The sequence below is a fragment of the Prosopis cineraria genome, unplaced genomic scaffold (genome assembly GCF_029017545.1).
Source record: "Prosopis cineraria cultivar Desert tree isolate PC_DT_omini unplaced genomic scaffold, ASM2901754v1 PC1, whole genome shotgun sequence".
Taxonomy (NCBI): domain Eukaryota; kingdom Viridiplantae; phylum Streptophyta; class Magnoliopsida; order Fabales; family Fabaceae; genus Prosopis; species Prosopis cineraria.
This window is the reverse complement of record NW_026555332.1, coordinates 47,828,412-47,845,448: the sequence shown is the minus strand read 5'-3', so window position 1 is coordinate 47,845,448 and position 17,037 is coordinate 47,828,412. Positions and strand designations below refer to the sequence as shown.

At 35.1% G+C, this 17,037-nt stretch overlaps 1 protein-coding gene across 4 annotated transcripts; it reads right to left on the bottom strand.

The window, feature by feature from the left end:
• Positions 1-2,638: 2,638 nt before the first annotated feature.
• Positions 2,639-14,128, bottom strand: LOC129303561 (DNA glycosylase/AP lyase ROS1). 4 transcript variants are annotated; one of them, XR_008591511.1, is made up of 21 exons: positions 13,985-14,128; positions 12,890-13,640; positions 10,858-12,381; positions 10,359-10,754; positions 9,390-9,480; positions 7,997-9,302; positions 7,826-7,905; positions 7,538-7,622; positions 7,369-7,460; positions 7,228-7,296; positions 7,077-7,113; positions 6,905-6,987; positions 6,218-6,676; positions 5,842-5,878; positions 5,707-5,764; positions 5,407-5,546; positions 5,249-5,314; positions 5,038-5,152; positions 4,911-4,949; positions 3,507-3,585; positions 2,898-3,037 (listed from the first exon to the last, which is right to left on the bottom strand). XR_008591511.1 is itself a non-coding variant. In XM_054942954.1 (20 exons), the coding sequence occupies exons 2-20, from the start codon at positions 13,440-13,442 to the stop codon at positions 2,919-2,921; spliced, it is 5,349 nt and encodes a 1,782-aa protein (XP_054798929.1). In that variant the 5' UTR covers positions 13,443-13,640; positions 13,985-14,128; the 3' UTR covers positions 2,639-2,918. The 4 variants fall into 4 exon arrangements, 3 of the variants coding, with proteins under 3 accessions (XP_054798929.1, XP_054798937.1, XP_054798949.1); XM_054942954.1 differs by lacking the exon at positions 3,507-3,585 and having other exon boundaries at positions 2,639-3,037; XM_054942962.1 differs by lacking the exon at positions 3,507-3,585 and having other exon boundaries at positions 2,639-3,037; positions 12,890-13,643; positions 13,985-14,108.
• Positions 14,129-17,037: the final 2,909 nt, after the last annotated feature.

Sequence of the window (17,037 nt, the reverse complement as noted above, 5' to 3'; positions counted from 1 at the left end):
ATTTTGCATTCTACAGGTTTATAGTTGGTGCTCTATAGCATGTTATTGTTACTAGACAAGAGTTATCTTTCAGTGTGAATAAAGTGTGTCAATTCATCCAAAGCCCTCAGGTAATCACCAGCAAGCAGTCAAAAGAGTTCTACACTACCTTAAAGGGACTCTTACACATGGTCTACATTTTTGAAAACAGATTAATCTTATTTTTCTAGCTCATTGCAATACTGATTGGGGTAGTGACTTAGATGATCAATGTTCTATTTTTTTGGCTTGTGTGTTTTTCTTGGTATGCAAAGAAGCAACCTATAGTGGCTAGATCTAGTACAGAGGCTAAATATAAGAGTCTTGCTAATGTCACGACAAAACTTATATGGCTTCAAAGTCTCATTGAGTTACGTGTTACTCCACAATCTCTCATTCCTTTGATTTTATGTGATAATATTAATGATGTTCAACAAGCACATAATCTTGTTCTTCATCATAGAACAAAGCACATAGAGTTTGATCTCCTTTTTGTTCGTGACAAAGTGTTACAAAAGAAGATTAGGGTTGTATATGTACCTTCTGCAGATCAAATGGCTGATGTTTTCACAAAACCTTTGTCTCATGCTTAGTTTACAACACTGAACACCAAGCTAAAAGTGTCTGATGTTGTTTAGGATACCTTGGTTCATGAGTAGCCATTAAAGATATTTATAAATCTTGTAACATTCACATTTGATTTATGGGTGACTATTCAAGTCAGTTAATATATTGTCACAAATGATTAAATATAATTATGATTATTAGTCATTCAATTGAGATATACATGTGTATAATTTAAGAAAACTCATATTATAAATAATGTACACTATGCTCAGATTAATATAACCTCATCTTTACTCTTTCCCTTTTCTCTCTCTTGCTCCTGTCTTGTTAGAGGTTTTCTGTTCGTCCAATAAGTAGCAAAACTAGGCCTGAGTCCTTCAACGTGATTCTAATCGAGCCTGCCTTGCATTCGTACTCCAGACTCCAGAGCCACATTGGTGACCTTGTACTTCCTTCTGAATTTAAAAGCAGCTTCTATGCTTTTTGATCTCTACATCTCGCATCCCAGCAAAGTGGGTTCCCACTGCCTTTGACTGGTATATTCTTGATAGTTTGTTCAGGATGAGAATTACTAATTGGGTCTTTTTGTGCGGAAATTTTAGCAATGATGCTATCAAAGTGAGAGTTGATATATAATTGTGGTTACAATATAATCAGTGGATGAATGGTTGATGGAATGGAAAGTGAAGGTGTAAATTTACAAGGAGAAGTGACTAAAGCGAGTGGAACGCATGACCGTGGTGGATTGTTCTGTACTAAAATGATAGGATCCCAGTTTTAAAAAAGAAGAAAGAAAATTTGCCAAAGAAAATGATGCCAAAATCCGGAAACACTGCTAAATTCACTAAACCAAGGAGAATCTCCGAATGCAAGTTCAACTAAATCACAAGTTTGAATCCTAATGCTTCATACTGCTACTACTTATAAAAGATACATACAATGTAACTGTTAATTGCCTGTTTAGACATGTATCAATAATCAATCATTTGAACCAAAACCATGATTTTGGCCAAAAAAAAAGAAAAAAAAACGAAGGCCAAAACACCTCCATTTTATCATAATCAATTATCTGAGTCCGAAGCACATTTTTGATTAAGCTGAGGAAAATGGTTTTTGGATTTCAATTATACCATCAAATGTATTTGCTATTTGTCAGAAATTTCATATGCCAAATATACCTTTCTACCATATCCTTCGATATTTGTTCGCCTCCTCCATCGAATATGCAATCTATTATCCTCCTTTATCACGTCTCTATACCAGAGTACTTTCTGCAAAAAGTCTGAAGGCAAGCACGAACATTAAATTAAATTATTAATATTATAATATAATAAAGTTTAAATTTTTCTATAATTAATCAAATATATATGTTAAATAATTATATAAATGTTATATGCATCACCATTATACATATTAATATTACAATATAATATAATTTAAATTTTTATCATTAATTATTCATTAGATAATATATATACACTAAAATCAATGTCCTTTATTATAATTTATACCTTTGACTAAATTATTTAAATATTTAAAAAAAATATCCAAACATAATCACATTATAACATAATCAATCATATTAATTAATTTTTTTATTATCAATTATACTCAATTGAAATTAAAATGACTCTAACAATAACTGCACCTCAATTATAGATTTATAACATAATAACTAATCATAAACTACCATAATAACTGCAAGAAATTAATGAAGATGGCGTAGAAGTAATCACCCCTTGCCGCCCACGTCCTCACTCGTTGCTTCTGCCACCTCTCCAATTATCCCTTCAGTCCTGGTCCTCTCCTTCTATTGTACCAGATTAAGAGTTGTTGGGGCTTGCGGGACACGTGGGACTCTGTCAATCTCCCCGGTAATATCGCAGTTCGGGGCAAAATCATCTCATTTCATTCGAGGAATATAGAATCAACGAAAAATAGTTGAAAGGTGCTTCTCTGCAATGAGCTACAGAGACTGGATACGCCCTGCTGTGTCTGGAAACAGTCCTAAATCTTCACTCCTAGCCCCGGATACTCACATTTCATGTACTCGTTTTGCGAACAAGAAGCTGAATGCTATACTAATAATTATCATGATTCTTAATACAATCTTGGTCCTAGTCTGGAAAATTGCTCAAACTTTGAGCTTGAAGACAGAAGCATGATATAAATTATCAATAACTTGGTTATTATACACGTGTATCTGGGCCATATAGTATGAAATGACAAACTTTGCCTCTGCCTTTCGCATCCCTTTCTTCCGAATTCTCTAACTTGTGGCTGTTAGAATGAAATCGTGGTTTTAGTTTCAATCCTCGTGAGTTTGTCAAGCTCTACTGACCGCTGGTCTTTTCTTTGGTCCTGATCAACTTGCTAGCTGGAAAATGTAGTCTAGCCATAAGGGGCCGTGGTGCTCGTGTTTCCCGCTCAAAGCCCCGCACACAGACATATCCTGCAAAGCAACATCACCATCTGTTTAGATAGGCTGGGTTTCCACGTAAAGCTTACCCAGACAACTTACCTGTTACTACTTCGTAACCTATATTCTTCCTACTAGGGAAAGTTAGTTCTTTGCCATTTTTTCGCTGCTTTCCTTTTCTTTCTTCTAAGGACAACCCATTAAGAGAGGAAAACAAAAAAATGTTTCGTATATTTAATATAATGATTTGAATTTGTAAATGCGCGACTTTTTTTACAATTGCACTCCAAAACTAATAATTCACTGGTGTATTAAGTATCGAAGCAAGAGGTCTAACCAAATAGCAAGGAACAGAGACAGTATTAAGACACAAAACACTATAAGATCAGATAACTGAGATTATGTTATAAATCATCGGCTGAGCAGAAAATATATACTGGAACTAATTTATGATATGATAAGTAAGAAAAATTCACTTGCACAAGAGAACATCGAGACCTACTGTAAAATGGGCCAAATAATCAAATTGTCATGGAGATTTTCTGGTTTGTAGAATTAGTAGACGCTGGTCCTAGATGGGACTGAAATGGTGAGAGAGAATAGATATTAGAATAAGGATTCTCCCCCGTACACACAGGACACACACAGAACAATCTTGTGCACAGCCATTTGTTAAAACTGCACCACATTTATGCGTTAGTAAGATCTTTGTTTCATATGGATACGGTCTGCAAAGAAAATTAGCTCAAGATGAAATTTTTGGTAAGAAAACTACAGTGAACTGTGCATTTTTCTTATCGAACCAGGAAGTATACATATAAAACATTATACATCTTACTCTTGCATAGATTTATGGTGCATTATGAAAGAAAAATGACGCTGCACACAGAGCATAGGATCCTCATGCTAGCTATCAAGGGTTTCAGTTAGTTCTTATTTAGGAAAATATATGGTTGTAAGGCTTTCGTAGTAATGTGTATTAGTTGTGACATGGACTTCACTTGGTGATAAACCACATGAGATAAAGTCCACAATCTTTCTGTGTTTTCTTTTAACCAACAATTCAAAGGAGTTGATGCCTCTATGTTATACCCTATTTATTTAAGCATTTAGGAATTGTGATATATTGCATGCGTTTCTCAAGCATCATGAAGGTGAAAAAGTAATTAAAATTGTGATCAACTTGCACTGAAATATTTCTCTGTCACTCAGAAGCATACACTCTTTCAAATTTGAACGGTTTTTATAATGTGCTCAATTATTACCTTTTTCTGGGATCTGTAACGTTAAGTCTTACTTTCAAAAGTGTGGCTTCATTGTGATTCCTAAACTGTTCTCTTTTCCACGTGTTTTCATGCTTTATCTTTTGCCTTTTGAAACTTTACTGAAGTGGGTTGAGGATTGGGTTAAGCTTATTTGTGAAAATAGTTCTGGTTGCGGTTTGTTTGACAGGTAATTCGTTTCATCTTGTCTGCTTAGATGTTACTTCTCTCTTGCCATGGAAGCAAATTTAGATATAAACTAACAAGGGTTTACCGATAGGCCACAAATGTTGGGTGTAATACATCACCAAATCATCAGGTAGTGTCTGTGGGGGAGCTCATATTTTTATCTCGAGGATTTGTGCACTTGTTGTTTGAGTTGTCATGACCATGTCAAAGTCTCTTTACTCGTTTTCTTTCCTTCCATTTGTGTAATTATATGTCCACAAAATGCTAACCTGAGAGTGATAGATGGGAGATATCACATTATGGTGGCATTTACAACGTTTCTACATTCTTGGAGTATGTCGTACTAGGGTATTATCCTTTAGTGATTGGCCTCTTATTGTATTTAAGTTTGCAAACTAGTGATGCTTTTTAGTTTTTATACCAACGCAAGATAAAATGTGAGAAATAAATCTTACCTCTCCAAAAGCATTGCTGAATTTCTTGTGTTGATAAACCTGGTTGACAAAAGGCTCATGATCAATTGTTCTTTGAAATAGACATCATTCTTAAGTTATTTAATAATGATAATTGAGAAGTCTTTACCTTTGAATATTGATGGAATGGATGTTCCAAAATAAACTGTCCGCCTATTAAGATGCCAAATCAAACTTCGGGGAACATTAATTGGGATCAGACTTGTGTCATGGTCAGCAAATACCTGCAGTAAATGATATGTTTAGCACCACTTAAAACTACGAAGGAAAAAACATAAAAGAAGACGACATTTGAAATCTGACATTTCACACTGCTCTACCTCATTGACTTGAAAATAGGTGCCATTTAGGGGAAAGCTCCCTCGCATGGCTGTTCGACATGGTATCTGTCAAAAATTCATCATAAATTCAAGTCAGCCTATTACAGTGCTAGGAGATAACATATGGTTGACATTATAAATTTGATACAGATCCAGACCAGGATTGTCCCTCGCACTATCTGTGAATTAGCTTCACGAATACTGTTGCATGAGAAACATTCATTCTCATTACACAGTTGGCCATCTTCTTGGAAGCTGCATCTGCTTTCTGGTGGCTGTATAGAATTTGCTGTCTCACCTGATGCAAGCATTAATGCAAATCACAAAATATCATAAAACCAAAACAAATGATATATTCGTGAACTTTCTCAACTTGCAATGCTACATGCTGCAGACAGACCTAAAACCTATAAATACATACGAAAAGGCCATGGTAATTGGATTGTTATTTAGTCTACCTGGAGTCCATATGGCAAGAAGGTATTTGCATGGATCATCAGGTTCTCGCTTGTCCCACTGTACAACAGAAGCAAAGCGATAAGATATAAATCATAAGAAAGAGAATTTGAAAAACAGAGTTAACAGTAACTAACCCCTTCCAGAAGAGGATGTGAATCTGGGAGTTCATAACTGGAGGGAGATGAAGAAGGAATCAGCATATATTATTGAATCTTTTCACTATAATATTATGGTGGATTTGATGTCTGTTGAAATTTATATTAAGTACTTAAAGTTATATAAATGCCAGATTTATACTATCATTTTTCTGGGCAGTTCTCATCTCTGTGATTCTGGATAAATGAAATCTTATAATGACTGAATAGCTTTTATTTCAAACTAGACATTCCTTTCTCGTCTCCATACTTCCTCAGTTTACTTGTTCTAATATCATTGCTGTCATCCCATGTTCAAATTTGAATTTAGTTATTTCACTTGCATTTTTACTAGAACAAGGGGTCAGGGACTTACACATGGTGCTCTGTTCGTAGTCGGCTCACATTCTTTAGCTTGGGTGTAGGAATAGAAGCTGCTTCTGGAGTCAAAGCAACCAAGGCCTTTGACATTCCATCTTGAAGTTCCATGTTTTTTTGCATATAATTTTGTAAATTAAGAGTGAACTCTTCAATGTTAAGTTTGATAGTAGGAATTTCACAAGTATCTTCATAGAATGCATCCTCTATATCATTTTCTAATGTTTGTGTGTATTCTGTTTCAGGTGTTGCTGGTTCTTCAATGATGGGTTCGCAGGTGACAATTCCAGATTTTGCTAGCAGTTGCCTTTGTTCATTTTCTTCAACCGGAGTTGTGTTTTCAGGGAGAGGCAAGGGTGACTGACCAATAATCACAGATGGGTTTTGATCAGATCCATTGTTTCCAGCTGTGCTGACTATACTTCTCTCCTCTGGTCCTGGCAGGGCAAGCCTTGCACTGCATACAATGTCTATCTGTAAATTGATTTATCATGACTAAAAAACATGCAAGTCATCGTAATTTCAGGGTAATTTTCAAAACATTATTGTTGCCTGCATTGTCAATAGTATCTGCAGTTCTTTTTGAATTACGTGAAAGGAGATCTGGATGGAAATCATGCAATGTAATGCATTCACCACCGATAATCATGAATTATATAATAAGGTCATATAATATTATAAATACCTTGCAAATGCACTTGCAAAGTGTCTACATTCTCCTCTCATTGGACATGCATTGCAATTTGGTTTGCTTTTTGTACAGAAGACCTGCATTAATTTTGGTTTTTACTACAATCAGGAGTCACAACTGATTATGATTAGTCTCTAACGTAAAATATAGAATAGAAGTACTTTACCTTTCCAAATGTAATCATCTGGTAATGTAGCTCATACCTGCAATATAATGCAAAATACAACTGATCAATAGGTAAGTTATGTAACTTAAAGAGTTCATGAAGATACTTGTATCCATTAATTTACTAATGTAAACTGGAAAGAACTCTTTACAATGTTCTTTGATCTAGCTTGCAAAGTCGGGGCCAGAGATATTTTTGTATGGATTCCAACACTGGGTACCTGTACCAGACTGTATATTAGAAGTTATCTGAATAAATTATAGACTTAGCACAGTATTTCTAGGATACTCACAATTCAAGTAGATGCAACTGCAATGACTCTGGCAGTGGCTGGAGGGGTACCCATCCCAGCCTTACTGCTATACGCCCAACATTTGTGTCCACCTATTATATAGCAATAAAATGTTTAGAGTGCTCAATTTTATATCATCTTGTATTTGCATAAACTTTTTTCAACTTACCGGGAAAGCAAGGTGGTGCAGTGTCAAGAGTCGCACACATTCCACACTTTTCAACCCCAATCCTCTTATGCTTAGTAAGTATTCTCTGCATGCATGAATTAGCTTCTCAATATGTAGGATGCATGTTGACTAGTGCTTCGGTGACATGGGCAGAGTGTACATGTCAATGCAAACAGTAGTGAATTGAGAGTTCAAGATTTACAGCATTATAGAATCAGTATGTCCTATCATCATTTATCTGGGAATTATAATACCATTTAAATATTTAAATTGACCTCCTAAACTTACTTTGCTCGATCAGGCGGAACATCCCTCAACCACTCAAGATCAAGGCTTCCATGTTCTTCAACCAGTCGATTTAGGAAATTCTGCATAGTTTATCACGTAAACTTTGATATACAGGGATTTTATTTCCATGAAATGCATTGATAAATAATTTCTATGTAAGTTCTATTGTACCTTTATACGCTCAGCAAGCATGTTGTTCATTCCTCGTTCTTTAATGGCACCAGCAATTTCATTGACATTTGCACATCTTACAGCATCCCAATCTAAAGAATCCATGGTATTTGCTGTCTTTTCTCTTTTCCCTTCCTTTAGTTGTGCCTGTATCCGTAAATTATCCCAGTCCACTTCTTTCTTTTTGTCCTTTGCAGGCTTCCTGCCCTTTGGTTTTATCGGGGCAGCATTTATCTCTGTGCTTTGATTCATCACAACATAGTTTTGGTCTCCAGAATTTGATTCTGTTGCTTTCTGCATGAGATCTTGAGTCTTTGCAGAACTTTGCAAAAAGATCTGCTGCATTACATTGCTTTGTTTGTGAAGGTGAGATGGCATGCTTTCAGATGGTGAAATTGCAGCTTGACTTTTGGACTCTCTTGCTTGCGCACTTGATTTGTCCATATCATTCTCATCTTTATTATTTGAGAAGCCACTTGAGGGTGCTTCCATTTTGAAAGAACCAAAGCTGTGAGGTTCAAGTAATCCTGAGTTGCTCAAAGGGGTTGTGGATTCTTCCATCGAGGTTTGAATGACATCTGATTTTTCCAAGTCTTCTAATGGTTTGTCATGCTTCATACCAATAGATAGATCAAATGCCTTCTTAGGGTTCTCAGGTGACTTGGTTCTCAGGCTATTAGGTTCATACAACTTGGTAGAAGTTGCTATTTCTAAAAGCTTGCTGAAACAAGTGCTGTTGTCCATAATATTATGCTTGGCTATGCTTGATAGGTCCTCTGCTTCTGAGTTGCTATCTGAGCATGACCCTATTTTCTCGGAATTTTGATCAACTGAAAAACCTCCTGATATTTGAGATGAAATGACAGAGCATTGCGATGAAACTATGTCAGTTAACTCTCTCCTAGTCTCCCCATAACATGGTTTTTCCCGCCCTTCCTGGGTGATGATGGTGCCAGTGGGTTTGCTCATTGAACCGTAGTGTTCCCTAGTGTTGCCTTCATTTGATTTAAGCAGCAATAAGTTTGAATCATCTTCTAAGCTAGTTATGATGCTGGTAGTTCCTGGGGAATCATTGATGTTGAGTGCTTCTTTTCCTTCAGAATGCCCAGTGATGTCTTTCATCAGGGAACCCTGACAATAAACTGGTTGATTCAATATCTTGTCATCCCAGTTTGCATCCTCCTTTGGTTCAATGATGAGGGGCTGTGGTTCGTCAACTACCAAGTCTCTGCTTTCCTCATGGTATATTTTGCATTCATTGCTTGCTTTTAGAGGAAATCGAGCGGCAAGTGACATGAATGCAGAACTGTCAACAAAGAAACTTTTAACAAATTACATTTCCATGACAACTCTCTGGTTTATAAATGTCCCATCTATTAAATTTAAATAATACCTGGAAAGATGGTCTGAGACATTCTGAGTGAGGAAAACTCCAATGACAGAATCCAGAACTGATCCTTTCCATTGAGAAAAGCGCCTATCACCTGTTGAAATTGCTTTATATTAATACAAGCAATATGTGACGAATCAACAAGTGTGAGGAGAAGTGAGCTTCGTATTAATTAAAATTTTTCAAGGCCACAATGATGGTTCTTGGAGATGATTCTTCTACATCTTGAATGCTGGAGTTTTGACATTTTTGCCTGTCTTGAAGTCATATCTTCAAAAGCAAGAATTTGAAGATGTTGTTATTTCTTTGGAAACAGCAATTATAAAACACAAGGATATCAATATATTCAACTCTATTATTTCAGTACATTAACATCATCTGTTAATGAAATTTTATATGATTTGCTGCTTATAGCTTACTTGGAAGTCTAGGTGCAAAGGAGCATACTTAAAATATCATAATATATTTGTCTTGGTGTTCATGTGTTTAGATCCTTACATTTCTTTAACATTATTTGTGGTCCTATACTTTCTCCTGAGCGTTATCCCTAACACAAGACAAGGTATTTTAATTTTTTTCCGGTCATGGTGACACCTATTTTTTCTTTCAGTTGTGAAAGTAGGATTCTTGCTTGCAAGGGGCTTTTTGGTGTTTTTATTCTACTACAACAACAACAAACCAGGATATAAACTCCGCCTATGTTTATAACTAGTTCGAAGTTTAGATAAAAGAGGAGGGTTGTGTTAGAACCTTGACAGTCGACGTAAAACTTTGTCGAATCTCCCGTGAAAAGGGTGTTTTTATTCTAATGCAGAGAAAAAGATGTTATTGTTATCTTCCTAAACCAGTGTTTTTCCTATTTAGTTGATTTTCTCACTGCTTCACCTTGGGCACGAGATGCTAGTGATGTGTTTTTAGATATGCACGTCAAAGATGAATAATTTTATATTCTTGCGGGAATTGAAATGATACCTTGTACCAGATGCATTCGGGCAATAAATGAGTCTGCTCGTCCACGGAATACTCTACGATCTTCTTCCCACCGTTTGGCCTTTTCTTCATCTGTTCCATCAATCCCATGACTATTTATATCTAACATCAAAAGCTTCCACACTTTATCAGTCTCCTCATCAAGATCAACTTTAGGTCGTGGCAATCTTTTTCTGATGGGATCGAATGACCCCTCGTAGGGAATGATGGCACCATCTCCTTGAGGGATCTTGTCCTTTTGACTTTTCCGTTTGTAAGGGATTAGGGCCTTTTGCTCATGTGATGAAGTTCCTCTGATATTTATGTCTAGGCATCTAAATTTCTCTGTCAATGCTTCCATTATCTGCATGTTACTCCATGGCTTTTGATGAGCAGCATCTGTACCAACAGCTTATGGGTATCAGGGAAACTTGAGTAAATTGTTCTTGTCATCGACAACTATAATATAATTGAATAAAGAAATAAAGTTTAGCTTAAATACCTAATGGCATGGTCCATGACGGCTGGTAACCATTCAATAGAGATTCATGATGCATTTGATTTGTGCTAGCATATGTTGAAATGACAATTTTTTTTCTGTTTTTCCTCGTTGTCCGTTTTTTCTTGAGTAATGCATGCATCTTCTCTGCAACCAAAGTATCAATGCTTGTAATAGGTCTTTCTCCATCCACAAGTATTTGCATGTCAGAATTGCTTGGTTTTCTAGTGAAATGATTTGGGAGGATATTACAATTTCTAGTAGTGGTTAGTGAAGCAAAATCACGAAATCTACTTGGGGTTTTGGATCTTCTTCTAGTTGGCCTTGTCTGACTGAAAGATAAGAGGCCTTCAAATGCTTGACATCTATCATGAGTAGCTCTATCTGTCGCTTCAAATGTGACTGGGTTTTTTACTGCATTATATTCACAAGAAATCAAGCACTGGGAACTTGATGCATAAAGATCATGGGGACAAGTCGCAAACCATGGATCCTTTGTGGGACTCAAAGATGTGCTTGATGTAGTACTAGACGTTGATACCTTCTCACTTCTCCTTTTCTTCTGAACATCAGGAAATTGAACCCAGCACCTCTGGTATGCACGCAATCCATTATAATGCAACCCAATCAGATTCATGTGGCTGATATCTGCATGGTCAGTAGTAGTGAAGTGTTTTCTTTTGGTACTACCGATATGTAATCCCGTGGTCAGATTTCCAGTCTTACTGCTGTTGGCACCATCTTGACTTGATTGTGTATCAGCCTTTTCATGTCCATCCTGTGCGGTCATTGCCACACGTTTTCTTTTGTGGTTCCTTGTCGAGTTGGCATTTGGTATAGCCCCAGAAGTACTGATATTTGAGAGAGATGTACTTGGGGCTGCATGTGTTTCTCCCAATACATCTATCCCTCTGCCAATATGCAGAGTCACATTTTCTGTTGGCACGGTGGATTCATCTCCTGGTTGCTCTATTAATTCAAAATTCAAGGACCTTCTACATGACTTTTTAGTAGTTCCAGGCAAGATAGACTCAGTTGATTCTCCTGTTACTTCTGCTGGAGGTGTTGTAGAAGCTGTGTTTATTCCTTTCTTTCTCACGTACTTCCTCTTACCAGTTGGGTTTTCTTTTGATTGAGCAGGCTTTGGGGTAACTGGCTTTCTAGTATTCTTTGGTTTGCCTTCTGTGATGACCTTGGGTCGATGTTTTCTCCTCCTTTGTTTTGGTGTTGGTGTTTGATTCAGATCAACATCATGGCTGCCTCCCTTGTCAGGGTTGTGATTCTCCTTTAATGGTGTAGAAACAGCAGCCAATGATGATTCCATGACAGCTTCAGATAGTTCTCGGTTATCTGGTGTTTCACTGTTAGTGCTTGGGACATTTTTCTCCAATTCCACATTAATCTGCATTCCAACAACTTGTCTGCTTCCTCTGATTTCTTTGTCTGGCGTGGGAGGTGCAAAGTGTAAAATGGTTTTCCCACGGCAACCAAAGCAGGTGCTTGTCTGAGATGCAATCGATGATGAGCCTGTATGGCAAAAAAAAAAAAAAAAAAATTCTAGTGAATGTCAGAGAATTCACTAAGAAAAAAGGGGGATGCCAGTTCAGTTAGTACATGCTCTCAGTTTGATCAAATATTTCAACAGGGGGTCTCCGGTATGCGAGTTTCTATGAATAAGATTTTTTCTTTTTTCTTTTCTTTTTTTTTTTTGGGCGAGGGAAAGAGGTTGGCTTTTCAGTTGAGATGATCTGTGGCCGAAATAAAACAAATGGTAGCATGTAGAAAAATTCCTGACGATGCTATTGAATGTCTCATTGAGGTTACTGAGTTTTTCCCCCGCAGCTGCTTCTCACTGCTCTATTCCTTCTTAATATGAACTTCTGTCGCCTTTCTTTTTTCTAATTTTATTTTAAGTTCCATGGGATCCTCGATGATCCCAATACTGAGTTTTTCCCCTTTCACTACTAATTGGAATGCCAATAAACTCAGATAAAGGAGGGGGGGGGGGAACATCTTTTGCTGGATTTTCACTCACCTTGGGGTTCTTGGGGAATGCAATTAATGATATTGACCGGGGTTTGCTCAAGAGAGACATTGTGGTGGCTCGGTAACACACTGGCGGGATTCGGTAGAGGGTCTCTTTGTGACTTGGAATCAGGAAGGAGTGGATTCTTCCCTTCATTATTAGTGCCTGGATGGATCCCTCTGAAGTGTTCAGACGCAGCATCTGCCAGAGCCAAGAGATCGGCAAAGCGCATGCCTTCCAAGCCTGAAACAACACCAGCAGTGGGCTTTGCACAAGTTCCAGCACTGTCACTCCCAATGCTTGTTACTGCAGAAGTAGATTCTACCCGGTCCTGCATCTTCATGTGTAATCCTGTACCAGATGATGAATGAGCACATGCAACTGCACTATCAGCATAACTGGCATGAGGTGAAGCACATAAACTAGTCTCCAAGAAATTTGTTTGGCTCAGCTGATTTCCCTCCCCATCAGCACAGATCGGCTCTGTTCTTGTAAGAATGGGCTTCAGAGGGGTGATGGGGATCCAGGAAACCTCCTTTCTGCTTGATTCTCCCACCTCCATTCTCCTGCTTTAGACCCCCAGGAACTCTTCTCGCTTTGGCTCTTAACTGCTGCAGGAAAAAAATGTCAACAGGAACAAAATTACCGAGTGTGATTGCTCCAGATGATCAGCCAAGCTCAAAATTTCAATGCTTTGGTCCAATCTTGACCTTTCCTCCGTGGAAGACACCGATTGTAAGGTCCATTTGAAGAGATGAACCTGCTAGAGGAGAATAGAAGAAATATGAGAAACCAGCATCGGTAATCTGTGAGAAATTGTTGGTTGATGAGATGGAAAATTCAGAACGAAAGAGAAGTGGAAATGCTGTTGATGGTAAAATCGTCTAGAGGTGGGTTTCTGATTCACCTCTCTACAGTAACCGGTGACTGACACAGATAATAAATAACAGCAGAGACTGAAGAGGAAGGATTTGCGTAATTAAATTGTCAATTAATTGGAAAACAGTTTGTTTGGAAGGCTGGAAACCAGAAACAAAATCTGATAGTCTTTGAAACCTACGCTTCTTCCATGCGCGAAACTGAAACCACAATAAAACAGAATACCTGAGAAATTCATGGGGTGTTAGTTACTGTAGATTATGAGTCAATGCCGGAGATCCGAGTCGAGTTCACATATCTAACAAAACTTCGGAGCAAGAGAGAAAAACAAATTCTTCCTCGAAGTGAGAGAACGGGAAAGAAAGCAGGTGTTTAGCTGCTATAGCCTTTTATATGGCATACGGAGTTGGGCGGAATTAATTATTATTCATTCTCGCAAAGTAGATTCTATTTCCATTTCTCATAACTGAATCAGTTGGAAATCTCTGTTACAACAGCAGGATGTTACCTTAAAAATAATAAACATATATAATTGATAGATAAAATCAAAAATAATAATAAAATAAGAGTATCTTTTATCAATAATATTTTTAACTTATTTTAATGTGTATTTAACTCATAGATACTCGTATTGTTCATTCAAATATTCAAACATTATAAATTTATCATTAACAATGGATTTATGCAATGTTAAATCATAAATGATTTTTACATGTTATATTTTCAATAAGGAATGGTTAGATATGTTACATGGTTTGATTAATGCATGTTGATTTGTACTTTTTTTATTTTATTTTTACGAAATCGACGGAAAGACAATTGGATGAAGGGGAAGCGGAAGGATGTGAGAGAGAAACGGAACCGAGTGAAGATAAACAAGGGAAGAGGTGGAAGGGTATAAGTGCGAAACCGCAATGGTCAAAACCAACGGCGAGTGAAACGTGGAAGGATGAAAGAAACACGTGACGGAAGTGAGTACAGCATCGGATAATGTGGCAGCATGGCTTTCAGCCTGGGACACGGGAGCTGAAGCTGAAAAGTCCATTTTGGGTTTACTTTGACGTCATCTTACGCCGTTACCTTTCCATGCTTCAATGAAGTGATGTACTCCAATACACGGTGCTACCTCGCTACGCATTTCTAAATTCTAATCCCCCCAGTTTCTTTGCTGCCTTTCTTTGGGTGCAAATTTATGTTACTTTTTTATTGCTAGTGCCCGTTTGAATTTTACATTTAACAAAATAAAAATTCTTTTGAAATATGATTTAAATTAAGAAGTTGTTTGGATTTAGATTTCTCTTAAAAAGTCCATTTAAAAAGCTCATGCCAAATTACTTAAATGTACTTTTTCTCATCAGAGTTGCTTTTGTCATTTGTAGATGAACTTTTAAAAATTTAATTTCTATATTACCCTTAAAATAATTTAGCAATTACTAAGATTTGTCTATCATTTTATGTCAAAGTGGTAAACTGGCAAGGGCAATGCTTCAATTTATAGTTAAGAGAACAATGGCTACTTAAATACACTTTAATTAATAAGGATCACCATTATAATAATTTTTGTTTGGTCAAATTTTTTAATATTTACATAGACACAAGTTATGCACACATATGCATTTTATATTATATATATTTTTAATATTTCAAAATTTATATTATTTATACATTTTTATTATATAAATTATTCACCATATCAAGTTTTATATTATTTTTTTTAAAAAAAATAAGTTTTGAATGAAAAATTACATATCATGAAATTATGTCCTTTTTAACAATTATACTTTTAAATGTATTTTTTTGTTGTATATTAGTTAAATAACTTTCAATTTACCAAGTGGATTTTTGAAAACATATATCTAAATATAAATCTTGTCATAATAATTAACTTTTATCAAATTAATTTTTGATAAATAGACTTTCAACAAACAAATTTTTTGCTGAATTAAAAACCAAATGCACCTTAATGTATTGTAGTTATATACTACTCACTCCATCCTAATTTATAAGATATTTTTAAAAAATTAAAAATTTTAAAATATAAAATACTTTAACAAAAATAAAATTTTATTAATGATATTTTTTTAATATTATCATTTCTATATATTATTTTCTTTTAATATTTTTTCATAAATAGAATATTAAATGAATAGTATTTTTAAAAGTTAATGCATTTTAAAAAAATAATATTATAAAATATATTTAATGAGCTTTATTGGTCAATATGAATTTTATCTAAAATTATTTTATAAATTATTACCCGTTGGTATTACATAGTTGTGTGTCTATTGCAAGGCCCCCGCTAAAATATTTTATGAATCCTTGATATAACTATATAGAGACTTACGCTTTAATTAATCTTTTAATTTTATTCCACAATTATTAAAACAGAAATTTAATTCTAATTTAATGTTTCTACTTTCTATATAGCTCATTGAATGTTATATTCCTTTCTCTCTTTTATACTCCCTCCATTTCAATTTATAAGATACTCTTAAGTCTTAAACAAACTCATACATATCAATAAAATTTATTAAATATGTTTTTATAATTTATTTTTTCAAAAAATATTAACTTTCAAAAAGGAACTTTATTTAACACTCAATTTGTGAAATCATGTTAAAGAGGAAACACATAATAGAAAGGATAATATAAGAAAAATATTATTAATAAAATTTTATTTTTATTAAAGTGTATTATATTTTTTAAAATTTTATCTTTCTTAGAAATATATTATAAATTAAGACAGGAGTGTAATATTTTTTAATTTCAAAACGAACCTAATGAGTTAATCGATTTTCTTTATTCCATAAGAGAAGTATTTCTTTTTATAGAAAACCCATCCAGTCAAATACTCTTAAGTGGCATTGTTTGTACATTATACTATATTATTATATACTCCCTTCATTAAAAAATATAAGATATTTTTAATTAAATTTGACCTCTTAATAAAGTTGTTACTTATTTTTAAACTAATTATGTCTTTTCGTATTTACTTCTATTAAACACCCTACAATAAATATAAAATCATTCATCAATAGAGGCACTTTTAAAAAAAGATAATGATTACACCTCGAAAGATTAAAAATACCTTACATTTTTTAACATTTAATTTCTCAAAAAATACTTTACATTTTTTAACAGAGAGAGCATTTATTTAAAACTATAATATACAAGCTTTTATATTAAGAGTTACTCCCTTCAGTCTTATTTATAAGACACATTTTGAAAGTAATTTTTGATTTAAGATATTAAACACTTTGTAATGAATAAACTACTTT

What these genes read in the sequence shown, in the direction of transcription:
- LOC129303561 (XM_054942954.1), bottom strand. Translation starts at nt 13,442, where the DNA reads ATGGAGGTGGGAGAATCAAGCAGAAAGGAGGTTTCCTGGATCCCCATC. An exon ending in CCGAATGCATCTGGTACAAG is followed by an intron (nt 9,481 to 10,358) that starts GTATCATTTCAA and finishes CAATTTCAACAG; the next exon opens with GTGATAGGCGCTTTTCTCAA. An exon ending in AGATGATTACATTTGGAAAG is followed by an intron (nt 6,988 to 7,076) that starts GTAAAGTACTTC and finishes AAATTAATGCAG; the next exon opens with GTCTTCTGTACAAAAAGCAA.